The 27,273-nt window shown below is 37.5% G+C and overlaps 2 protein-coding genes across 2 annotated transcripts; one reads left to right on the forward strand and one right to left on the reverse strand.

Moving 5' to 3' along the window:
* The first annotated feature begins 1,674 nt into the window (after window positions 1–1,674).
* Window positions 1,675–18,034, forward strand: LOC123533099 (kielin/chordin-like protein). Its single transcript, XM_045314736.2, has 11 exons — window positions 1,675–1,780; window positions 2,601–2,717; window positions 4,217–4,309; window positions 6,891–7,022; window positions 8,391–8,507; window positions 13,223–13,339; window positions 14,661–14,777; window positions 15,889–16,137; window positions 16,538–16,573; window positions 17,136–17,250; window positions 17,965–18,034. The coding sequence occupies exons 1-10, from the start codon at window positions 1,699–1,701 to the stop codon at window positions 17,222–17,224; spliced, it is 1,149 nt and encodes a 382-aa protein (XP_045170671.2). The 5' UTR covers window positions 1,675–1,698; the 3' UTR covers window positions 17,225–17,250; window positions 17,965–18,034.
* A 1,821-nt stretch (window positions 18,035–19,855) lies between these two features.
* Window positions 19,856–25,414, reverse strand: LOC128547223 (uncharacterized). Its single transcript, XM_053519204.1, has 6 exons — window positions 25,293–25,414; window positions 23,725–23,868; window positions 22,362–22,441; window positions 21,584–21,658; window positions 21,001–21,121; window positions 19,856–20,452 (listed from the first exon to the last, which is right to left on the reverse strand). Exons 1-6 carry the CDS (start codon window positions 25,342–25,344, stop codon window positions 19,890–19,892), a joined length of 1,035 nt encoding a protein of 344 aa, XP_053375179.1. The 5' UTR covers window positions 25,345–25,414; the 3' UTR covers window positions 19,856–19,889.
* Window positions 25,415–27,273: the final 1,859 nt, after the last annotated feature.

Raw genomic sequence — 27,273 nt, forward strand, 5'->3', positions numbered from 1 at the left:
TTTTGCGCACGTGGAATATAATAGCATTAAAACCTACTGTGTTTAAAGTAAATTTAACTTGTAAAAAGAAAGTTCTTTATATGTGTGTTCGGCTTTAACCTCTATTTTCTTCAATTTTTCGGTCATAAAAACGATAGTGTCTACTTTTAGCAGTGAACACAGTTCTTTAAATGAAATAGTTAATGGTGAACAAAGTTTTAGTAAAAGAAAAAGAAAATACCGTCAATTCGATATCATTGTTTTATCACATGTCAACAAGTTAGTAGGCGAGTCCGAGAAACTTTGAAAGGCAAACTTTAACGAGCGTTTTTCTTCCTTTTTTTGTCACGAACCTTCTAACCTAGTATTGCAAGCTACTGTACATTTGATTTAATTCCTTTGTTATGCATTTTCGAGGTTAAAATACGCTTTTTGACTAATTCTAATCCAAAACTAAAAGAAGCGCAAGAAATTTACGTTTGTAAACAGAAATGAAGTTTTATAGACAAATTCCGGTTATGATTCATTATCCATAAATTTCTTAAAACCTCTTTTGAAGTAAGAAACAAACAAAAAGGAACAGAGCGCAGTTTTAAGGATTACTTCCCGTAATAGGCCTTAATTTCACCAAAAGCGTACAACAACTTGATAATGTAAGCTTTGAAAATGTCAAACGATAGAAATAAGGTGCATATTGACAAATTATATAGTGACAGAAGTTCTCAAAAAATTTCCTTTTCATTACCTCCCCTGATAATTTTGGTTTTTCATGAGTTATCTCCCTGGAAACTAGAAAATAATAATTTCCTTCTTTTCCCTACGGGGAATTTTAAATTTCTTTTTGATATTTTTATCAGAATCATATAATGCAGCTTTCTACCTCAAAATTTTCTCGAAACTCAAGTTCAGATTCTCATAATCAAAGAAATTATATATTTCCCATAGGCATCAATGTTAACTTCAATAACGATTATCTCCCCCAAAAAATGATAAAATTTGAAAAACCTCTCGGTGAAACGTTTTTAATTTTGAATGTCTTTAAAGTGACCAAATTTCATTTAAATATTACCATCCAGTTACAAGATATGAAATATGGCTATTACACCATGTTATCCTTAAGGGTACAATATCGTTATCCAAGGCGTTCCTGCATTTTTCTCAAATAAGAACTTTATAGCGTTTGGGTGAGCGAATTTCAAATAATATATATTCTTTAACCATTTGTACAAACATTTAGTTTCTAGGTTCCCTAGAAATGAAATTCCTTTCATATCACAGCATACTGATTATGTCACTGCAACTAATGATAAGCTTGTCCGTTATTAATTCATGCGCCATGGACAGAGTTTTAAAGCATTATGCTGGAGGAATATTTGTTAAATTGACTATAGTTCGCTAAATAAGTTTATTATTATTATTATTATTATTATTATTATTATTATTACTATTATGATTAATTTCTTACCGTTTTACATAAAAAAAAACAACAAAAAGAAAAAAAAAAAAAACGCTACGGAAACCTATCAGCCTATGGCAACTTGGACCATGTTTATCAGGCTAGTTTAGGCTAATAGCCTAAAATTGCATTAATAACTGCCATATTCATCTAAAATAAAAATAAAACAAGAGTTATATACATTTGATTACTGCTTAAATATTACGTACAACATTTAAATATGTTTTTGCCCCAGTTTTCAGAGCCGGAAGGACAAGGAAAACATGGAGACAACTAAAATATGCGTGATGTTGATGATATGTGTTTGCGGACTTCTTGCTTTATCTCAGCTTACTCAAGCAGACGGTATGTTCTTTGTTATTGTAAATATGACGGCAAACTTGAAATTTGTTGCGTATTGCGTTTTACAAAAATCTTTCGCGGAATACTGACTTTGCACAAAAGCATAGTATACCCGGACCTTTTTTCCTATATTTGACAAGACAGCAACGTCATTTTGGTTTTGTATGTTTATCACATCCTTACAGCGAAAAAAGCTCGTTTATAGATTCAAAATACCTATGCAATCTTAAGAATGGTATGGAAGCGTTAAGAAATAAACATTACATGACGGCATAATTTTGTTGAAATTTTGGTATTTATTACCGACAAAAGACAGTCTTAAAAGTGTCATATGTAAAGAGTATTTTTAAAAGAAATGACTAAGATAATATCCTTCTGGTATGTCATTGACAACAAAGTTATTGTTTAAAATGTGAGAAAATGTAAAAATTTAGTAAAATCAAGTGTTGCACTAAAAATGACATAGTATATTGTTTTTCCAAATAACAAATACCTTTACCAAAGATCAGCAGAAAATTGATCTAATGAAAATCCAATGCTAAATAAAGTCAAAACGTCAATTACCTTTTTTTTGAAATTGTGAAACAAATCATTGAACAAGGACTGCTTAAAAAGGCTTTTTAAAGCGATAATATGGCTATATTTTACTCCCCTACACACGTACCAATATTTTTTGTATACACGTCTATATTCCGTACAGATAGTCCTGCCTAAGACATGACTGGCATTTATTTTATTTGATCTGTGTCCGTTGCGCACCGTAGTTGCGCAATGTATGAATGTATTTATACAATGAAATATTTCCATCAAATTTCGTGAATAGGTGAATGTGAGTATAATGGAAAAACTTACAAAAATGGAAAAAGTTTCAAAGAAGGTGGCAAGTGCAGAAAGTGTAAATGTAAGGACGGAGCTATCAAATGCAAAACTGATAAGAAATGTAAGTACCTGTTATGACTATTTGAGCCGTGCCATAAGAAAACCAACATAGTGGCTTTGCGACCAGCATGGTTCCAGACCAGCCTGCGCATCCGCGCAGTCTGGTCAGGATCCATGCTGTTCGCTAACGGTTTCTCTAATTGCAGTAGGCTTTAAAAGCGAACAGCATGGATCCTGACCAGACTGCGCGGATGCGCAGGCTGGACTGGATCCATGCTGGTCGCAAACCCACTATGTTGGTTTTCTTATGGCACGGCTCGTTTCTATTTATGTGAGACGTTATACAATAAGGTTCTATCTAAAGTTGTACCAGTTGTGTACCTGATGTATATTGGGGAAGCTTCTTTAGTATCTTGACGACTGTTACCAACTTCTACTGTTTAAAATTTGGAAATGTCACCGGTCCGGTCTGTAATTGAAATGTTTTAACAGCGTCTCTCATCTTACTTAACGTTTATATAGTGAACACGAGGTCGTCTTAACGGAACACCGTAATCTCCCTTATTTCGCCCAAATATCAAAATTTTAAGAAAAGCCATTTTAACCTTTACCTTGTTAAATTTCTAAAATGGACTGGTCCGTCATTCAGTTTGGGCAGTACCACTCTTTATTCAAAGGGGTGTTTCTGAAACCTTTTCAGGTGAATAGCGAACAGTGCAGACCATGATCATCCTGCACGGTGCAGGCTGATGGTGGTCTGCACTGGTTGTAAAGGCAAAATCACTTGTCGCCAGCAGGCTAAAGGTTAATTAATGTCACATTAGACACATATATCATGTATATTTAGACGTGTTTTCCCCAGCATACACATATCTGTTCATAACGGTCTGTACTGCAGGATAAGAATAAGGTGTTGTAAAAGACTGTACATAGCATACTCTACTCCGTCTCATTTTTTACACTTGGCCATTATAGCTGCAAAACAGCCAAACCATTTACAGTTCTGTAGTCGTGCATGATGTCTTTAATTACTTTAGGCTGCCCCCAAAAAGGTGTGTATTTTGAGGACATACTTCCAGATGTATGTCATAAAAATATTAAAAAAAAAAAATTAGTGCCAATAAAATATTAAAAAGTTTTATTGATATTTGTGGAGTTTGACATCTCGTACATGTTGATTTGAATCATGCTTGTTTCATTCGTGCACATGTTTTCTGCGTGATTAACGCTAAAGCTAATTTTTCTATAATATTTTACGCACATCACGAGTTTAAAACCACTGTCTAGGATTCCCAGAATCACTTTAGTTTTTCTTTTACTTACAGTGATTTTGCAAATTAAAGGGTTTTTATTTTTAAATTTCATTAAAATGAACACAAATTTGGAGGCGTGTCCCATTTTTGTACCTGTTTGAAAATGTTCTTTTTAGTTGTTAGTTACATTTTAGTAAGTTTCCACCAAACCTTGTCCATTTACTTAATTTGCCTCTATGTTGACAATTGAATTAGAAAGTTAGTTATGATATGTTGTTAAGTGATTTATTATCTTTTTTGTTTTTAGGTAAAGATTTATGCGACAGTGTAACATGTAAGAAACCAAAATGTACAAAAACGGTAACCCAGAAGGATCTATGTTGCCCTTTGTGCACGCCAGGTAATTTCTCTGACCATTCTTTATTTGGACAACATATACCGACAGGCTTTTCAATATTATGCACGGTGTTTTCTTGAATTTATACAACTCATACCATGTATAGAGGTAGAGGTCTCACTGGATCTGAACGCCTAAAAAGTACATTTTGTTTGGTTGGGTTTAACTTCACGCCGACACAATTACACGTCATTATGGTGACTTTCCAGCTTTTGGTGTTGGTGGAAGACACAAGGTGCCAACCTCCTGGTATTATTTCAGACATGAACTGGGGCAGAACCAATGACCTTCATGGCTTCCTCACATAAAATTATTGTACAGCCCAAGCGTAGTTTCGAACCTGCAACGGTGAGAGGCAAGTGGTTGGAACATAATATTAACCCTTAGCCTACTAAATTTCTGAAATGGACTGGTCCATCATTCAGTTTGGGCAATACCAATTGTTATTCCAAGGGGTGTTCACTGAAAATTACTGACTGAATAGCGAACAGTATAGACCATGATCAGACTGCACGGATGTGCAGGCTGATCTTGGTCTGCACTGGTCGCAAAGGCAGAATCACTTGCCGCCAGCAGGCTAAAGGTTAAGAATTCGTTGTCAGCGCTTACGTAATGCACAAAAATAACTATTTGTACTTCTTTAATCGAAGAAATAAGTATTTCCTTATAATCACGGAAAATTATTGTTCTTCTCTTGAGAAGGAACACTTAGAATTGTTAAGTCACACTTGACTGAGCAACTGACCTCGAAAACTGTTGTCATTACAAGCTGGCCAATCAAACTCCGTGACCTTAGAAATAACTTCTGACGTTAAAATTATTCTTTCCTAATTGAGGCGACTCTCTGGGTGAACGCGCTCCGCGGATTATATATTATTTCCCGAGGATGGAAAAGTGGCGTTGTTGAAACATGTCAAACATCTTATTTGTCACAAAGGTTAACATACGTCGTTACCTTCGAATGCATGGTCAATATGTGAAAACAAACCCCATAGCTACCCTCTCATTATGCGCAACAAATTCACGCATCCATTAATTACTTGGTCAATGACCACTAAGTTTGTTGTGTACGGGGACGTAGACTGTTAGCGCATCAAATCACAATATTAGGATGATAAATACATTAGGATGTTAAATACATTAGGATGTTAAAGCGAATATATGTCAATATGGTAGTGGCAAGGGTTCCAGTAACCTAATATCTAGACAACCGCCTCAGTAACTCAAGAGGTAGAGTATCCGTTTTGAATGCGAAATTTTAACTTTTCAAACTGGTAGTTAAGTGTAGGTCCATTGCACAACTAGGTCACAGGAGCTAAAAATAGATTTTTTAACTGAAAACTTTAAAAATCTTCTTGTCTGAAACCACAAGGCCTAGGCCTTTGATATTTGGTATGTGGCATCACCTAGATGTCCTCTACCGAGTTTGTTCAAATTATGCCCCTGGGAAGAAAAGAGGCCCTGCCCGGGGGTCCCAAGTTTTACATAGACTTATATAGGAAAATACTTTAAAAGCACTCAGCAATGCTTGGGCATAGGACTCTCCAACTAATAGGGAGGTTGGACCTGAAGAGTAGATGACCTTTAAGTCAAAGTCACTGTAACCTTTAGTACCAAAAAAGCTTATAATTCTGCAATGCTGATGACTACGACCCTCAAACTTAGTAGGGATGTTGGTCCTGACCAGAAGATGACCCTGAAGGCAAAGGTCATGGTAAAGGGCACCATGACCTTTAGTACCAAAATGCTTGATAACTCGGCAATACTTGGGGCTAAGACCTTCAAACTTAGTAGAGAGGTTGGTCCTGACCAGTACATGACCCTGCGGGCAAAGGTCAAGGTCACCGTGGTGGCCTTTAGTACCAAAACCCCTATAACTCTGCATAGCTTGGGTCTAGGACCAGTACATGACCCTGCGGGCAAAGGTCAAGGTCACCGTGGTGACCTTTAGTACCAAAATCCCTATAACTCTGCATAGCTTGGGTCTAGGACTCTCAAACTTAGTAGGAAGGTTCTTCAAGTGAGTCTGATATTCATTGAGCTTTGCCATGACCTACTGACCTATTTCTGTATTTGAAGCTACAGCAATGGAATTTGAACCACTTACACTCTTTTTGCATGATAAGAAACAAATTCTAAAAATCTCCTTGGCCAGACCTGGATTTGAACCCTGGACCTTGAGTTCTCTAACGGACCACGTCACCATAAAAGCTAGCTGATAGGCAAGAGAGTAGAAGTGCCGTATTATACCTCTACTTCACATGGCCCTCTTGTTATCTACAGTACCTTGAAATCAGAGCAAAACTTATTTTGCCTTACAGACATATCTATTGCAGTCATTAAAATGTTTTCATAGTTTGTGTCCTGCATATTCTGGACATTACTTTTTGTTCCCCAACCACTCGGTATCAAATTTGGTCTTGTCCTTGCGTCCAATCCTTGGGGTTCACACACTGATGACCAATATTTTAAACAAGGCATTGCAACCAAAATTTTACAAGATGATCATTATATATTTATACAGCTGTGCCCTAGAAGGAACTTTTGCTGTGCTTTAACTTGTTTCATTATCAATTTAATTTAGAGTCTGGCGGGGAGTCATGTGATTACAATGGACTGACTTACTCTAATGGAGACACGTTCAAGAGTGACGACTTATGTAACATGTGTCGGTGTAGAGAAGGAAAAATTGACTGTACAGAGAAGGAATGTAAAGGTAAGACGATTAGACAATTTTGTAGACTGGAGGGATGAAAGATGTAACAAGTACCGCTGTAGCCAAGGAAAACTTGACTGTACCAAAGCAGCATGTTAAAAGAACGACAGTCAAAGGCATTTTTATACACTTTCGCAGACTGGTATGATGACGGATGTAAAAGGTGTCGGTGTGGTAAAGAACATGCTGATTATATACCAAAATAGCATGTCAAAGTTAGCCAGTCAAAGGCATTAATTGTTCACTATCGTAAACCGAAGTGACGACAAATTAAGGGTCGGTGTAACCAAGGAAGTGTTGACTGTGCCAAAATAGAATGTAAAGATAAGCCAGTCTAAAGGCATTAACTGGACAATATCTTTGACTAGTTGTAAAATTGTGACTTAACTTTGTTACAGATTCCTTCAAGATGTAAAAAAGTATACTTGATACATTATTGATAAATGCAACGTGTTTCCTGTAATATGGTTTGAAGCATGTGACATTCCTATTTAAACATTCAGCGGGAAGTTAACATATCATTGAGATAACATTAAAAGAGATGCATAAATTGAAGATGAAGACCCTGTTATACACAATAACAAGCTAAAAGAAACAAGACCATGCTAACTTAGTATAAATCCTTTTCTATAAAAATTATGTCTGTCTAAAAAAAATGAATTATATTGTTACGTTTCGGAATTGTCATACGCCGGAATATTATCAAATAATTTGGTCATTTCTAGGAGGTAGCACACGATACCGAGAAACTATTAATCCTAAACTTGAAATATTTACACTGTGGTAGCACGATGCAGATATATACGTATTACATTTGAAACTCGGTATCTCGAATTGCAAGTGATCGAGCATTTTACTTGGAGATAACCGAAATTCGAATTGAAAATAGCCGCGCCATGAGAAAATCAACATAGTGGGTTTGCGACCAGCATGGATCCAGACCAGCCTGCGCATCCGCACAGTCTGGTCAGGATCCATGCTGTTCGCTAACGGTTTCTCTAATTGCAGTAGGCTTTAAAAGCGAACAGCATGGATCCTGACTAGACTGCGCGGATGCGCAGGCTGGTCTTGATCCATGCTGGTCGCAAACCCATTATGTTGATTTTCTCATGGCACGGCTCAAATGATATTTTGTACGGAAAGGGGACTTGAAATTGACTTCGAGATAGCCAGAATTTTGAGATAAGCGAGTTTAAGATATCGAGTTTCAACTATATATTGTCATAATTAAATGTATCTGGATAGAGCTGTCCTGTAAGTTTACGTCCGGTCATTGTAGCCATATAACCGGAACGTTTTCGAGGAAGAAATGATTCAAATTGAAAATAATTGAAAAAAAAAGAAAAACCGCATTTTATTTCATTGCAGATTGTGTAAACAATGGCGTGAGGTATAAGAGTGGACAGTCTTCTCCTTTGGGGGATGGATGTAACAGATGTACATGCATGAACGGTCAATACAGGTGTTCATATAACAAGTGCAAATGTATGTTGATTCCGGACTTCTAACGAATTTATTTACTGAAAAGTGTAACATATGTTTAGAGATCACGATATCAAACAACACTATACTTTATCAGATAGACCAGTGTCCCGAGTAAATCTTCTTTGCAAGAACAAACGTCTGTACATATAAAACTGTTCTCCCAGCAACGTTGCTGTACACAGAGAAGTTGCATTGCACATTTTGCTATTTTTTCAAGTGTTTATTCGAAAGGTACAAGCGACTTTAAGTGCAGTAACATACTGTGCGGGTAGGGAATACAAGCGGCGTTAAGTGCAATACCATACTGTGCTTGAAGGGAAGTGTGCGGGTAGGTAATACAAGCGACGTTAGGTGCAATACCATACTGTGCTTGAAGGGAATTGTGCGGGTAGGTAATACAAGCGACGTTAGGTGCAATACCATACTGTGCGGGTAGGGAATACAAGCGACGTAGGTGCAATACCATACTGTACGTGAAGGGAAGTGTGTGGGTAGGGAATACAAGCGATGTTAGGTGCAATACCATACTGTGCGGGTAGGGAATACAAGCGACGTTAGGTGCAATACAATACTGTGCGGGTGGGGCACTGTGTGGGTAGGAAATACAAGCGACGTTAAGTGCAATAACGTACTGTGCGGGTAGGGCACTGTGCGGGTAGGGAATACAAGCGACGTTAGGTGCAATAACATACTGTGCGGATAGGGAATTGTGCAGGTAGGGAATACAATCGACGTTAGGTGTAATACCATACTGTGCAGTTAGGGAATACAAGCGACATTAGGTGCAATACCATACTGTGCGGTTAGGGAATACAAGGACATTGGGTGCAATACCATACTGTGCGGGTAGGGAATTGGCGGGTAGGGAATACAAGCGAGATTAGGTGCAAAACCACACTGTGCAGGTAGGGAATACAAGCGACGTAAGGTGCAATACCATACTGTGCGGGTAGGGAATATAAGCGACGTTAGGTGCAATACCATACTGTGCGGGTAGGGAATACAAGCGACGTTAGGTGCAATACCATACTGTGCGGTTAGGGAATACAAGGACGTTGGGTGCAATACCATACTGTGCGGGTAGGGAATTGGCGGGTAGGGAATACAAGTGAGATTAGGTGCAAAACCACACTGTGCAGGTAGGGAATACAAGCGACATTAGGTGCAATACCATACTGTGTGGTTAGGGAATACAAGGACGTTGGGTGCAATACCATACTGTGCGGGTAGGGAATACAAGCGAGATTAGGTGCAAAACCACACTGTGCAGGTAGGGAATACAAGCGACGTTAGGTGCAATACCATACTGTGCGGGTAGGGAATATAAGAGACGTTAGGTGCAATACCATACTGTGCGGGTAGGGAATACAAGCGACGTTAGGTGCAATACCATACTGTGCGGTTAGGGAATACAAGGACGTTGGGTGCAATATCATACTGTGCGGGTAGGGAATTGGCGGGTAGGGAATACAAGTGAGATTAGGTGCAAAACCACACTGTGCAGGTAGGGAATACAAGCGACGTTTGGTGCAATACCATACTGTGTGGTTAGAGAATACAAGGACGTTGGGTGCAATACCATACTGTGCGGGTAGGGAATTGGCGGGTAGGGAATACAAGCGAGCTTAGGTGCAAAACCATACTGTGCAGGTAGGGAATATAAGCGACGTTAGGTGCAATACCATACTGTGCGGGTAGGGAATATAAGCGACGTTAGGTGCAATACCATAATGTGCGGGTAGGGAATACAAGCGACATTAGGTGCAATACCATACTGTGCGGTTAGGGAATACAAGGACGTTGGGTGCAATACCATACTGTGCGGGTAGGGAATTGGCGGGTAGGGAATGCAAGCGAGATTAGGTTCAAAACCATACTGTGCAGGTAGGGAATACAAGCGACGTTAGGTACAATACCATACTGTGCGGGTAGGGAATATAAGCGACGTTAGGTGCAATACCATACTGTGCGGGTAGGGAATACAAGCGACATTAGGTGCAATACCATACTGTGCGGTTAGGGAATACAAGGACGTTGGGTGCAATACCATACTGTGCGGGTAGGGAATACAATTGACGTTAGGTGCAATACCATACTGTGCGGTTAGGGAATACAAGGACGTTGGGTGCAATACCATACTGTGCGGGTAGGGAATTGGCGGGTAGGGAATACAAGCGAGATTAGGTGCTAAACCATACTGTGCAGGTAGGGAATATAAGCGACGTTAGGTGCAATACCATACTGTGCGGGTAGGGAATATAAGCGACGTTAGGTGCAATACCATACTGTGCGGGTAGGGCACTGTGCAGGTAGGGAATACAAGAGACGTTAGGTACAATACCATACTGTGCGGTTAGGGAATACAAGGACGTTGGGTGCAATACCATACTGTGCGGGTAGGGAATTGGCGGGTAGGGAATACAAGCGAGATTAGGTGCTAAACCATACTGTGCAGGTAGGGAATATAAGCGACGTTAGGTGCAATACCATACTGTGCAGGTAGGGAATATAAGCGACGTTAGGTGCAATACCATACTGTGCGGGTAGGGAATACAAGCGACATTAGGTGCAATACCATACTGTGCGGTTAGGGAATATAAGCGACGTTAGGTGCAATACCATACTGTGCGGGTAGGGAAAACAAGCAACATTAGGTGCAATACCATACTGTGCGGTTAGGGAATACAAGGACGTTGGGTGCAATACCATACTGTGCAGGTAGGGAATTGGCGGGTAGGGAATACAAGCGACATTAGGTGCAAAACCACACTGTGCAGGTAGGGAATACAAGCGACGTTAGGTGCAATATCATACTGTGCAGGTAGGGAATACAAGCGACGTTAGGTGCAATACCATACTGTGTGGGTAGGAAATATAAGCGACATTAGGTGCAATACCATACTGTGCGGGTAAGGGCACTGTGCAGGTAGGGAATACAAGAGACGTTAGGTGCAATACCATACTGTGCGGGTAGGGCACTGTGCAGGTAGGGAATACAAGCGACGTTAGGTGAAATACGATACTGTGCGGGTAGGGAATACAAGCGACGTTAGGTGCAATACCATACTGTGCGGGTAGGGCACTGTGATGGTAGGGAATACAAGTGACGTTAGGTGCAATACCATACTGTGCGGTTAGGGAATACAAGGACGTTGGGTGCAATACCATACTGTGCAGGTAGGGAATTGGCGGGTAGGGAATACAAGCGACATTAGGTGCAAAACCACACTGTGCAGGTAGGGAATACAAGCGACGTTAGGTGCAATATCATACTGTGCATGTAGGGAATACAAGCGACGTTAGGTGCAATACCATACTGTGCGGGTAGGGAATATAAGCGACGTTAGGTGCAGTACCATATTGTGCGTGTAGGGCACTGTGCAGGTAGGGAATACAAGAGACGTTAGGTGCAATACCATACTGTGCGGGTAGGGCACTGTGCAGGTAGGGAATACAAGCGACGTTAGGTGAAATACCATACTGTGCGGGTAGGGAATACAAGCAACGTTAGGTGCAATACCATACTGTGCGGGTAGGGCACTGTGATAGTAGGGAATACAAGTGACGTTAGGTGCAATACCATACTGTGCGGTTAGGGAATACAAGAACGTTGGGTGCAATACCACACTGTGCGGGTAGGGATTTGGCGGGTAGGGTATACAAGCGAGATTAGGTGCAAAACCATACTGTGCAGGTAGGGAATACCAGCGACGTTAGGTGCAATACATACTGTGCGGGTAGGGAATACAAGCAATGTTAGGTGCAATACCATACTGTGCGGGTAGGGAATATAAGCGACGTTAGGTGCAATACCATACTGTGCGGGTAGGGCACTGTACGGGTAGGGAATACAAGCGACGTTAGGTGCAATAACATACTGTGCGGGTAGGGCACTGTGCGGGTAGTGTATACAAGCGACGGTAGGTGCAATACATATTGTGCGGGTAGGGAATACAACCGACGTTAGGTGCAATACCATACTGTGCGGGTAGGGAATACAAGCGACGTTAGGTGCAATACCTTACTGTGTCGGTTTGGCACTGTGCGGATAGGGAATACAAGCGACGTTAGGTGCAATACCATACTGTGCGGGTAGGGAATATAAGCGACATTAGGTGCAATACCATACTGTGCGGGTAGGACACTGTGCAGGTAGGGAAGACAAGCGACGTTAGGTGCAATACCATACTGTGCGGGTAGGGCACTGTGCGGGTAGGGAATACAAGCAACGTTAGGTGCAATACATATTGTGCGGGTAGGGAATACAAGCGACGTTAGGTGCAATACATACTGTGCGGGTAGGGAATACAAGCAACGTTAGGTGCAATACATACTGTGCGGGTAGGGAATACAAGCGACGTTAGGTGCAATACATACTGTGCGGGTAGGGAAGACAAGCGACGTTAGGTGCAATACATACTGGGCGGGTAGGGAAGACAAACAACGTTAGGTGCAATACATATTGTGCGGGTAGGGAAGACAAGCGACGTTAGCTGCAATACCATACTGTGCGGGTAGGGCACTGTATGGGTAGAGAATACAAGCGACGTTAGGTGCAATGACAGACTGTGCGGGTAGGAAAGGTGCAATTCGCCATTCATTCAGTATGTTTTTGGTAAGCACCCCTTTTAACAGTTAATTGAAAGATGAACAAGTTCATTATAGAAATTTAGCTGAGTAAATGTTAACTAATAAGAATTCTTATGTGTTTACAGCATGCCCAGTACGAGGAAGGTCCCCGTACTCGTCCGGATCTTTTTTTCCTGGTGACGAAAACTGCGAAGTCTGTGTTTGTATGGACGGGAGTATCGAATGCGTAGAAAGAAAATGTCGTAAGTTACAGTACAAGATCTTTAAATTATACACGACATAGAATATTATAGCCTAGGGGATAATATAACAGTGCTTTATTCTGCAATGTTGTATTCGACTCGAGTGGATTTTTTGCTTGGCCTAGATCCCACTAGGCGCTAGCGCCAATCGTAATCCGGTCTGGCAAAATCCACGAGAGGCGAATGAAACATTGAAGGTCAAGGTACTGCCTTAATGACTCTTTTTCCATATGTTTATACCTATTTCTAATGCTAAATCAGCCAAAATTGACTGTAATTCTAAACAAATATGGCTGAAAACGTGAACGTTTCAGATTAAACATATGTATTCCAAATAAAAGTACTCAAACTATAGTTATATAAGTATGTATTACATTTTTATGGATAGAATTTAAATGAAAGGTAACGTCTTGTAAAATTGAATTCTTCTCTTACATGTTTGTCTGATATATTTTGTATTATTTCGCTTGTACTTCCCTAAGGTTTCGAATTTTACGAATTATGAAACTTCTAGACGCATAGAACGTCGCAGCTAAAACAAGTAGTTCCACCATTGAATATTTTTCAAACACTCTTACGCTAGAATGAAGTCACGTTAACGTGCGGTGACGTCAAAGTTTTTGTTGCGACCAAGAAAGAGCGCTTGTATATTTTATCTAGTGTTTCAGATTAAGGGCATATTAGAATCGAAATAATTTATAGCACAAGCGTGCTTTAACACTGTTTATACACTCTGGTGGTAATACGTCGTTCAAATAATTTTACTCGGGCTGCGCCCTCGTGAAATTATTACGCCCGACGTAAAACCACCCATCGTGCATAAATAGTGTTAAAGCACTCTTTTGCTTATTTCTTAATTAAATTCATTAGTGAAATACGGGCTGTATTTCATTGAGACCGAAAATTCGTAGGTATAAAATAAAAAGTATATATTTCAGCCTATTACTTTCTATTTCGTTACGGTATAAACTGTATGTAAGTTTGAAATGCTCTGGTTATGCTTAAGATAAAGAAGTATAAGATATAGAAGTCACAGAATAGAATGTCAGAGGACAATGTTACTTTGAGGTTGGCATACGAGATCAAAGATTTACAAAATAAAACTCTTATTTCTTTTATAAGATATGTAAAAATTCTGTACTCGAGAAGCCGAGAGAGAACAAGATTGGTTCAGTCACAGATGATACATAAAAAAACTAAAAAAAAAAAAAAAAAAAAATAGTTTCTGTTATCAGTACGTTATATATAATGTATACATAGGTATTGACGAAAAGAAGTTTCCGGTTACTTAAACATTTTATACGTTACCTGTTTTTTGCAGCGAAGTGTATGGTCGATGGTGAGAAATACAAGCATGGAGAAATGTTTAAACACCGTGACGGCTGTAACAGGTGCGAGTGCTTGTATGGACAAGTGGAGTGTACACAGAACGACTGTCGTAAGTTTTGTTAGCCCAGCAAGCATTATATATTGGGCCGATATGGTTTTCAACCTTTAACCCGCTAAATTTCTAAAATGGACAAGTCCATCATTCATAAAGGTCAATATTGGTCGGACAGATATTGTTTCCAATAGATAGCGGGTTGTATCGGCTGAATGTCTAGCATGTATCATTGACAGCTATCGGTTTGCCGATATTTGCCCGATATATCAATGAATGCTGGGAATTAGCTTCTATCATTAATTAAGTAATTTATTGTTTTTACCTAGCTGTATCGAAATATCAACTCAAATTTAAAGTTAATGTAAACTAAAGTCAACTTAAAAAATATTTATTTAGGTGTGGTATGAAACATCTGTAATTTTAATGTCGTCGCACATTCAGTGAAACACAATAATATAACTTGAATTTATCCCGTTATACTCAAATTTATATTCATATAACAGTGACGGCAAGTTTGTGATAAAATCATTTTATCAATTTTTGTATGTATTGTATAAAGCTATAAAGATAAAATCACTGCGGTCATCTCTTTCACTAGTACAGCCTTTTCTTTATTTTGACGGTATTTTCAATATAACCAAATATCGAGTTTTCGCTCTAGAATACACAACAGGGTATGTACATATGCTTTGGAACTATTCTGTCAACAAGACATTAATATTCTAGAAAAATGTTTTTAGGAGGCGCTTTAACATGAGAGTAGACGTGTGTCAATAGAAAGATCCTCGCACTCATGCACTGTTTACAAAAAAAATACCTTTTACGTACGCACGTTTTATGCTAAAATAGCTCGGTGCATATTCATTTCGTATTGTAACATCTGCAGAATCCCTCGGGATACGTCGGTATCCTCTCCCTGTTGGACTCGGGCACCAACCAATCCACCGGGATTCATGATCAGCATATGTTGTAACACGATAAAAGATGCCTCTTCCTTCAGTAACAAGCGCATAACCGACTTTTCCGTAGCATTTGTTGAGTTTAAAACGCATCGCTAAGAATATTTGTTGAGACTTTTAAGACGTAAGAATTTCATTCCTAAATTAACAAAATGACATGAACTTACTTTCCAGTAGCTTTAGAAATATACCTTGCACTTTTTTAGCTGATGACTGCATGGTCAACGGTACTTTGATTAAGCATGGAGCCTCGTTCCCAAGTACAGATGGCTACAATAAATGCTGGTGCAAGGACGGAAATCTTGACTGCTCAGACTACAACTGCACTCTTCCGGGAAACAGTTCATGCGTCGTCAACGGAACAGTGTATCAGAATGGAGCAATGTTCCTGGATGAAAACAATGACAACTGTGTGTGCAAGTTTGGTGAGGTCAGTTGCATGGACTTAAGATGCGGTACGTTGTTAAATTCCGAATGCATTTATCAAACGATATCAATCATAGAAACTTATAGCGTAGATATTAAGGCAGAATCTTGAGATTACTGAGGTAAACCATTTTCCGATTTAACAAAGAAGACAGAAAACTCTGTGTTAGTATGATACAATTCACTGTTTGTACCTCGCACAAGTATTACATTACAGCCTAAAACGTCATAGCAGTGCGCTGGCAAGGAACCCCCACTCAAAAAGGCAAGTATTTGGTTGTCAAGGATATACATGATAATCCATGATATCATGTTAGTATTGAAATAATATATCTTCGTAATCAATATAAGTATTTCATTTTAAACATTTACAATATAATGCCTAAATACAATACAGTTAAGAGATCCAATGCTACTTTATACTTGTAGATGATAAAGATGGTGAACTAGGCGGAAAAGGAAAAGGTATGTAAACACTGAAATATCGCTGAATAAATAGGAACACGTAAACACACAAAGAACATTTGAGCCGCACCTCGAGAAAACCAACATAGTGCATTTGCGACCAGCATGGATCCAGACCAGCCTGTGCATCCGCGCAGTCTGGTCAGGATCCATGCTATTCGCTTTCAAAGCCTATTGCAATTAGAGAAACCATTAGCGAACAGCATGGATGCGCAGTCTGGTCTGGATCCATGCTGGTCGCAAATGCAGTATGTTGGTTTTCTCGTGGCGCGTCTCATTTATTCTTAATGTAACATGTATCATGATTTTTTTCTAGGAATGAAGTGAACAGAGTGTAAGACAACAGAGAATTTACTTTTATTTCTGCATGGAATAACAAATATGCTAGTGCTTATTGCTGAAATATTTGGATTGAAATATTGATTAATGACTATTACGTAAATATGTGAAGAACGTCTGACAGAAATCACAAATACCTGTCATATGTTTCATTTTCCTGTGGAAAAATGTTGAAAAGTAGTCAAATTGTCGTTTCTTCATTAACTGGGCTTATATATTTTAGGCAAGGTGTTTGCAGTACCTTCTTCCACGGGGACAAAAATCTGTCGGTGTGTGATGGGAAGTCTCGAGTGTCAAAATGTACCGGAGTGAGATTAGAAGTTACACACGGTATGTAGGTATGTATATATGTATGTATGTACGTACGTGCGTGCGTGCGTGTGTGTGTGACGACATATTAAGATATTCTCATTTACAGTTCAGTGAATACAATAAATACAGTGCTTACTTTAACACACACACACACGCACACACGCACGCACGCACACACAGATCGAGAGATCTGATATTGAAAAGTGGCCTCAATGGCATGACTGAGCGTTAAATTCTTCATGTGAGGAAGTCATCCAACTGGCTGACGGAAGGAAGGTGGTTCTACCTGGGTGCCTGCCCTGAAAATAATACACGGAGAGACACATGGGGTTTCTACTTTCATACTGAGTAATTTCAGAGGAAGAGAAATCCCTCAAACCGATATTGGTAGATCTAAATAACATATGCAAGTAAACTTATTTTAACAACCACTTTCACAAAAATCACCTTTAATATATTTTGAGAAAACTTCATACTTACATTAAAAAAGTACAATGCCTCAACTGTTTTTCAGATAAGATTTCTTTTTTAACCATTTAAAGACACTCAAGTACAAGATTGCAATGAAATCTGCAAGTTTATTCAAATGCTGTTGAAAGGTCACTTTGATGCCACATTTAATTAACAAGTGAAAGAATAGAAGTCCTTTATCACCCATGTGTTATAAACAGATATTATATGGAATATTTATATATCGATTTATTTTAGTCCTAACTGCTTTTTTTTCTTCTTCATTTCAGGAAATGAACATCCATCTTGACAGAAAGACCGAAACAACAGTTTGAATATTAATGTAAAGACATATATATTTAATAAAGCATTGAAAGCATTAATGGTTTTATAATCCTATCTACACATATCAAGTATTTCTTTGTCATCATAAACATTTCCAACAAAACCAATAATCAATTGGCATTTTTTCAAGTATGTGGACTCTGAGGATTCAAATATTGTATTTGTTTTGGGTTGACAGTATTTCAATTATGATACGGCGGGCATTACCCTAACCGGTGTTCCATACAAACCTGTTCTCCGCAAGTAACTGCCAACTCACCCACATGAATCAGAGGTGGAGTACGAATGATTTCAGACACATGTCTTTTATCAAATCGTCACGGAGAACATACGCCTGACCCGGGGATCAAAATTCCGACCCCGCGATCCGTAAATCTGTGCTGTCCCTAATATAATATAACACTTTAATGACTTGTGGTATGAAAAAATATGAACAAATTTATATCTGAACACTATCATGACAGATTTTCACCAGCATCATGTACTTTATTAATGGAAACCGTCAGATGGCGGTCCTTTTCTGTTTATTATTACTGTTATATCCTCTTTTTCCGTAGCACGGGTTTTCCTTGATGTGCCTTTAATTCATATTAAACATCACTCAAAGGAACTCTTAAGGTTGGTAATAGGAAATGTTTTCTAAATTTTAAAAATATCTTGATCTGATTTGAATATATTGCTTAAAAGAATTGATACGGTATTTCCATTGAGTAAATTTCTGTCATTTTGGACATGAATAAGTTTAAAATTTCCAAATTTTGGCAACTGTTGCTGGTGGATTGTAATAATACATTTAAGTCATTTTGGACACGAATAAGTTTAAGTTTCAATTTCAGGCAATTTCAGATGGTTGATTGTAATAAAACACTCGGAATACCTTAGAATAAAGCAACATTCCATTTTTCTCGAATTTTTACTGCCCAATCATTGATTAAATATGTTTGAAATTCAAACGTTTCCTTCAACAGTTCCTATGTGTCTTTTAGAATGGTACATAAGTCATACCTGATCTTGCAATTCACAAAAAAAATGAGAATGCAAAAATCAACAAGGAGAGAACATTCTGTTGACAACGACAAAGAGTGTCGATGATCGTCTATAATGAAGGTACAGTCAAACCTGAGCTAACCTCTGAACAAAGACCACTACTGTAAAACCTGCTTAAAACGGCAACAAAAATATGACAGGCTCATAATAACTTTTTTTTTATAATGTGACTGCCATATTTTTTGTTATGAACATAAGATATATTCATTTTTTGTTACATCCTGTTTAAATTTTCGATAATTGGTTTCTCTAATATTTGTCAAAAGTTTGAATATTGATTAACACAATAGGAAGTTTTATTGAACACATTGTTTTTAATTACCTCCCTTTATGATTCTAATGGTATAAGTTCATGTACAGTAATAAATGCAGTGTATTTCTGACCATGTAATTATGGATAACATTTATCTAGACAGCTGTTGCATCTGATTTTTTACATAAACATTAAAGCCTTATGAAACTTTAACTTTTTCTTGAAACAATATCAATAGATAGAAACTATGCTCATTTTGTTTTAACCGTTTTTCTATCTGTTCGTCAGTCAGTGTGTCCGTTTGCAAGTTCATATACAGGTGGAGTCTAACACAAAACATCTTCTTCTTGACAAGTATTCTACTGAAAACAACATCCTAGCAAAAAAAAAAAATGCTAGTTATTGACGTTAAAACAAAATTATGAAATTAAGGTATTAAATACGTTTATGCTAAAATGCTCATGACAAACTCTGCATTCAGCTTTAACATAATAATATGTTTCCTAATCAAATGAAAACTACATAACTACGCAGCATCAGATGCAATGTGCAATTATATTTCCCAAACGATCACATACAGAAAAGTGCAAGGACATGTGACAAACTCTGAGATAATGAAGAGTAGTCTGTGACGCTAAGCACGTGTTGCTGATCAGTTGCTAACGAATCAAGCTGCGCATTGGAACCAGAACCTACGTTGATTACAGTCACGGAGGATAAGAAAGCTTTTTGATGATCATGGTGTAAGTTAGAATCTAAATCAGTGTGGGTATGTTTCGTCGCATAATTGGTGATGATTAGAACAGCGTTCTCGTACGATGGCCTATCCCCACTGTGCCTTCCTGGATGCAGCTCATTATTCAAGAAATGTGTGACGTCATCGACATCTATATTGTTAGTGCGGTGGTTGAATTTGATTCTGTCCAAAGCTTGGAGAAGATCCGATCTAGTTGTATGAGAATCTAGATGGTTCTGTCTGTGAACTCCGGTATCTATCGATGCCAAGCCTACTAGATTGTCGGAAGCACCAATGTCAAGGTGTGAAACTAGGTCTTTTAGGAACTGGATGATGTATTGAGAGGCTGAAGAATCAGTGGAATCTTGAATCAGGATTTCAATGTCTCGTTTGCAGGCTGAATGAAGAGAAAAAAACACATGAACTTGACATTTAAAGACACAATTAATTTGTTAAGAGATTTAACACATTGTCTTGGCCTAATATATGTCACTATCAGTTTGTAACTAGATACTTGTATTTGTCAATATTTTATGCAAACCTTCTATAATTACCATCATGGACACAAAAAAGCATTAAAGTTATTCTATGGTGGGTCTTTAAGGTGAGAAATTTACACTAAATCTTCAAAAGTTTGTAGCTTTTGTGTTTTTAGTATAGGCCCATACAATTTTAGAAAGGTCTTTTAAATTTCTTATCTAATAAAACAAAACTGATGTTAGATTTAATACATAATGTAACTTCAAAAATATTCAAGTCATGCGAATAAAATTTCATAAAGTGTAACTAGTATATGCAACCTCAATGGAAGTTGTACATTCTTTGCTAGACAAAAACACCGAACGTGTGTGGTAAGCTAACGTCCTACATTAATTGACAACAATGGTTTTTGTACAAACTAAAGTCTAGCAAATGGAGTTTTATATTTTTTCTAAAAAGTATAACCTGGTGCTGGCGTTGGTACCGATGGGTGATTGCACATGTCGTCTGCACAACAATGTACGTTGATATCACGTGACTGGAGGCCGCGTCTTCCAAACGGCATCAAACCGGTGCCATCGCACATCTATTAGTATATGTACAAAAGAAATTGTACGAGCAAATATTTAAATATGAAATTATGTAAACTGAGTCGACGCTATTGTAAACGCGTACACAGATTAGTTCCACGTAAACTTATAAAATCAGCACAGAAAAAAAAGAGGAAAGGCGATTATATTTAATTATGTTCTCAGTGCGCCTGTGTTATATTTCCTCGGCAGAGCCTCGTTACCATCTAAACAGATACCCTCGAGTCAGATAATTCCTTCCGAGCCTCTAGCTTGTGATAGATTCTTATATTCTACTATGACGTCGCAGTCTTTTCTGACCTAAAGGCATATAATTGACATGTTCATAAATGAATAAAATTTCAAATTCTCAGTTTACTGACTATCTACGATTCAATTTACTTAAACAAAATGAGGTGTAATGCCTGCATGTCATACGGGTTCTTCTTAGAACAGTAGATTTATGAAATGTTAGGTACCTCTACACTAGCACAGCTCATTCTGTATTCATGGTGCCCATCTCCAGAAGAGGTCAGCTGATGGAGCATACATTGCTGAAGCAGGAAAAGTCACTGGTTTTGAAAACTGTTAATAAATGATAGATAATTAAAAAGAAATCATTTGTTGATATGAAAAACTTAGTGTATTATGAAAGTTTCATAAAAGGCAACCATGTATTCATACCCATGCAGAAGCTTATCAAACCAAAATTCATACCATATATTTACATTATACAGCAATTGTTTTAATAGCAGACGATATTAAGTTGAGGACTACGTCGGGCAGATGCACGTATACATCTCAAATCAGTACACAACTTCGTGACCAGTGAAGCGTTACTACCTCGTTTATGTCTCATCTGCACTAATGCGGGATGAATAAATTTATTAGGTACTCGAATGCAGCAATAGCTACATTTAGTTCGATTAAACGAAACGCACTTTGACTGTAAATATATACATATGTATTTATAAAGTGTCATTTGTTAACAATGATTAACCGCATCAGAAGAGATACACTCGGTAAATTCTATAATTATGAACTGTTCTAGTACTGAGTTTAGAACTCGGTATCTCGGATTCCTATGTATCGAACGTTTTACTTCCAGCTAAATGCGACTGAAAATATTTCGGGACGGGACTTGGAATTATTTTCGAGATAGCCTGAATTTTGTGATAAGCGAGTTCGAAATATTGAGTTTCAACTCTATACTGAGTACTGAATTTATTGTCTGGATGGCTGAAGAAGAACAATTACCTCTCCAATTTGGCAAGTACGTGTTGTGTTACAGTCTGTGAAATTCTGAACAGACGCGTCGCAATGGTGGCAAACTAGAGCTGAAAGAAAAATTCAAAACATATTTGTAGTCACATGATGACACTAGTGTTATGGTATTTTGACCTTAACGTCTTTTCCTGTATAGAAGGCGTTGGTCCATTCTAGTATGCCTATACTGGATTATGAACAGACGAAATTTCGATGTTTCAGCTGAAAAGGGATGCAGAGTCTAGCATTTCGTTCGGTATAAGAGTAAAACCATAAAACATACTATTGAATTTTGATATACCGAGAGAACAAAATATCAATAATGATTATTTTTAATTGTACAAAAGTTATCATTCACTGAATCAATTTAGTAGCATACATATATACCAAGTTTCTATTAGATATTTCAATACGCAGCTGGAATATAGAAAGGTACTCAGTACTGGGAAAATGGTATACGAATAATACTCTATGAATCATCTTCAGTTACTGTTAATAGAATTATGGCAAACAAATACCAGTAATTGAATTTTACGTATTATAAAACTACAGTTGAAACTTGGTATTTCGATTTCAAAGGGATTACTTCGAGATAACCGAAATTCGACTAAAAATGATGTTTTGTGCACGTGTTTTCGGGACGGGACTTGAAGATAAGCGAATTCAAGATATCAAATTTCAACTAAGAATCTAAAAATCGTGTCAATCTCTAATATTTAAAAAAATATCTTAAAGGACAAGGAAAGCTTGGCAATGACATTTCATATGAAAGCCATCCTCAAGACTTTCATAACGCTGAAGGAATTTTTTAAATCGGACCATTTTTGAAAAAGATATGGCAGTTTGAAATTTAAGAAAATTATTGCTGATCATAGAGGCAGCCATTTTGTATGTTTATGACGTCAATTACACACAGCTGAATTTTTTATTTAGCAAGTAACCTTTTAAACAGATTAATTTTATACGTTTCCTTTGTGTAAGATGTAAAACATGGTAATTTATTTCATTATAGCTGGTAAAAAATATTTTACAGAAATAAGTAAATACAATTCAAATATGTGTCTAGAAATTTAATAAATCCGCCATTTTTATCAAATATTTAAATTCTCACACTTACTCATTTTTAAGTCGATTTTGAAAATTATTTCACTTCTTTAAATGATTAAAGAAATCCAAGCAAATAGAATTTACTTCAAAACAACATTGCCTTTTCCTTTTGATGCCAGCTGGTCACCGTTTGCTGTACAAATATCTATTTTCGTGCCTTTTTCTATTCGCATTTTATTTATTGACGAAGTCTAAAATACAACGTTTCAGTCATGAACAGTAAATGTTCAGATCCAAATTTACTTACGGCATTTTTTACAGAATCTTGGACATGCAGTTGAAGACAGAGTAGGGTCATTGCAAAGGCCCTGATTCTGTTGCAACATCAATTCACATGCTTTAGTATCTATGTCTTGACAAAGGCCTGAACAATATGTCACTGATAACAACACTGGAAACAAGAATTAATAAATATGCTTTTTAGTGATGTCACAAAAAGGTCTGGGCAGTATGGCGCCAATAAAGTATTGTAAAAGAGCTATAAATCATATGTTCGTCTAGAATAACATGACGCACATCTGAGCAGTATATGACTGATAGCGTATAAAAATATTCACATGATTTTATCTCTATCTCATAACAAAAAAACAAAAAGAGAACATAACTACATGTATAACAGCACTGGAAAAAGGACGTTTGTATTGAAAGTTCTTATCAAACGTTTGCTAAAATTAACAACGATTTTCAAATTCGCCATTTTGTAACGGCATGCTAGGGGGCGTGGGCAGTGTTGCATTTTCCATTACAGCTCATGAACAGACTCGATCAAACCGAGTCTGCAATTTTCACTGTTTGCCTTGTTCTTGGTGCTTCCGAGGGATCTACTTTTCAGATTATATCTACTTTTCAGATTATATTAGACAAGCAAACGAATAAAAATAATCTTTTCTTTTTCAAATTACAGGAGCAAGCTACAGGAGACGCATATAATGTTTACTAGTATTTTGTTGATAGAACCATTTTATTTCGTTTTGGGAAATCGTCAGAGTATGCTATGAGTAATGTAACCTGCATTCTAATATGAAATCTCAGTGGTGCATATTTTTGTTAAAACATATTTGACGTCACTTGGATGTATTATTTGGCATCATACAGGCGTCGAGAAAAAGTGCTACCACATGTGATTTATTATTTTATATAAAAGACGTCTGAGAATCGAAATGATCATAACATTGCGTTGCACCTAATTCACTCGTACGGTATGTATTATTAGGTATGCAGAATCATGTCTACGCACTTCTACGTTATCCCAAAGGGACGTATCACTACGCGTATGTTAACACTGTTAAGTTTAAATTCAATACCTTGAAAAGTTCTGCTCCCGACACGAAACATGAAGAAAAAGTCAATTTATGACCCACCATCTATTTGCCAAGTTTGAAGTCAATGGACGGATCCAAAACTGACATTTGGGCTCTATTTTTTACCTTGAAACTTTGACCCACCCACCCGGTTTATACACTCTGCACATAATCGAATCACCACCTACATATATGCCAAAGTTTATGGCCATACCTTGAGTGGTTGTTAACATGTGCCCGAGCATGAGCTATGACGGACAGACGGACGGGCGTATGAAAATAAACAGTGTTGCATCTTTCAGTTGTGTTTGACAAACTACAATATATTAAATCCGGCTTAGATTCTATATATTAATTTATAGAATGTGTAAATATAAAAGTATGCTGTCGCTTTTCGTCAACATAAGTTTCGTTAGATTTTGCTGAAAAATAAAGGAAAACGTTTTATACAATGCAAGAATTGTAGGTAGTTGAAGAAATTATACTGTTAATATTGTAAAGAAGTCTCATTTACCTGCTAAAAGTTTCACCAAAAGCATGCTCTGCAAGTAGCTGCTCATAAACATTGTAATGGTATAGAGACATTTAAGAACAGAATAGATAATGATCCAAATAAAGACAATAAAGACATGAGAAAAATATCATAAACTTTATATGAACTGTTGATAACGTTGTCGTTCAGTGGATGTTAAAACTTGATATCACGCTTTGTCTTTTATATTTTGGTACCAAAGTTTAAGCGTACAAATCGTATATTACTGAAATATTCAGTTTGACCTTTCACATGCAAGTCCATTCCTGTCTTTACATTTGTAGTTGAACACGTTTATCTATTGTTTGTATACTTGTGAAGCTTTATGCACACTTTAGTCGACCATGAGTTCCATTCTTTTTTATTTATAACTAAACACTGCACCTTTAATACTCTTTAACTTGGCAGTAAGAGTGAGGAAAATTTTGTCTAAGTCTGAGAGCCCGGTTTGGCTCCATGTAGTGAAATCACGGGTACTGGAATATTAAGAATTACACTGCTTAAACAACTTGTTTATAACTAGGTACGCAGTTTTAAAAAACGGATTTTGAGGTTTTGAAAATTGTGCAAGCTATATATCATGCTCGGCATTTTCCTTAGGTAAGCGAAGTGATTACATTGATTTCATAAAAAATGCTATGTGAGTGTTCAATTCCAATAAGTTAAAACTAATAATTGACTTTATTTCAAAATATAAGTCAAGACGTCATGTTATGATTTTTGACCAAAAATGTTGGCAAATGTTTTATGTAAAAAGTGTTTGAATTTCACACTGTAATTGCTGAAAGACATGTTTTTTGACAAAATGTTTTATTGTCTAGGCACTAAAACAATAACTTTAAGTTACTTGCAAAAATATATTTCCAGCAAACAGAGGGATAAAAAAATAACAAATTTCCAAATATCATTTCTCTAAACTTATATCAGGATTAATTTTATGCATTGTCTAAAAATAGCTGTAGTTACACCATAATAATAAACAGACGTTTTAATATTAAAAGCTCCCCAGTGACCGTTTCCAAGGCGGTGTCCCACTCTGTTCCTTTACTTGTTTGTTTTTTCCTCTCATGTTTGTTTTGTGTATGTGTTGGTCGTGTGCACGTCCACGAGCTGCGTTTCGGTTTGTGGAGGCTGCGTTTTTAAAATCTGGCTTTCCCTGTTGAATATTCATCCTGATTATTTAGCGTTTTGAATTTGATTGTGCTGCAAGAAAATTGTCTTTGACTTCCTTTGAAAGCAATTGACATTGTCTACTAAAATAAACAGCGGCATTCTTAAACTATTCCTTTAATACTAAGAAGCAAGGCTATTTTTGCATATTTATAAACATACAGGATGGTTGAAAATATAGTATTTTGCGACAGTATCTGAAAAAAATGGTATGTTTAATATTTTATTCACGGGACCGTCAGATTCAGTCACCGCCACGGGAGCCTAGTGGTAGAGCGTCCGCTTCGAGTGCGGGAGGTCGTGGGTTCGATCCACGGCCGCGTCATACCAAAGTCGTAAAAAATGGTACTAGTAGCTTCCTCGCTTGGCGCTCCGCATTAAGAGGATAGTGCTAGGACTGGTCAGCCCGGTGTCAGTATAATGTGACTGGGTGGGGGTATCATGCCACGTGTCTACGGCATGATTTTCCAGTGAAGCAGCACTATAAAGTTGGGTATTGTGCTCACTGCTACAAGTAGACACCGTCGTTTATATGACTGAAAATTGTTGAAAAAGACGTTAAACCCGAAAACACTCACACACACACACACACACACGCACGGACGCACGCACGCACACACACATTCAGTCAGCCAGTATTTTGCTGCGTAGTAATTAATGCCAACTTTCTTTAGTTTCACTCGACAGAAAGGTGTTTTAAAGGAGACATGGCTACTAGGCGATGAGCATTTACAAAACTTTTTTTACAAACTGTGTATGAATTAAAGAACAAAACTTTATAGGTACGTATATA

Source organism: Mercenaria mercenaria, chromosome 12 (genome assembly GCF_021730395.1).
Source record: "Mercenaria mercenaria strain notata chromosome 12, MADL_Memer_1, whole genome shotgun sequence".
Taxonomy (NCBI): Eukaryota; Metazoa; Mollusca; class Bivalvia; order Venerida; family Veneridae; genus Mercenaria; species Mercenaria mercenaria.

Coding starts and splice junctions, on each gene's coding strand:
- LOC123533099 (XM_045314736.2), top strand. CDS start 1,699: ATGGAGACAACTAAAATATGCGTGATGTTGATGATATGTGTTTGCGGA. Junction 2,718..4,216: donor ATGCAAAACTGATAAGAAAT/GTAAGTACCTGT, acceptor TTTTGTTTTTAG/GTAAAGATTTATGCGACAGT. Junction 14,778..15,888: donor GTGTACACAGAACGACTGTC/GTAAGTTTTGTT, acceptor GCACTTTTTTAG/CTGATGACTGCATGGTCAAC.
- LOC128547223 (XM_053519204.1), bottom strand. CDS start 25,344: ATGTTTATGAGCAGCTACTTGCAGAGCATGCTTTTGGTGAAACTTTTA. Junction 23,869..25,292: donor TTTGGTGAAACTTTTAGCAG/GTAAATGAGACT, acceptor TCTTGTTTCCAG/TGTTGTTATCAGTGACATAT. Junction 20,453..21,000: donor GGTACCAACGCCAGCACCAG/GTTATACTTTTT, acceptor CTCTTCATTCAG/CCTGCAAACGAGACATTGAA.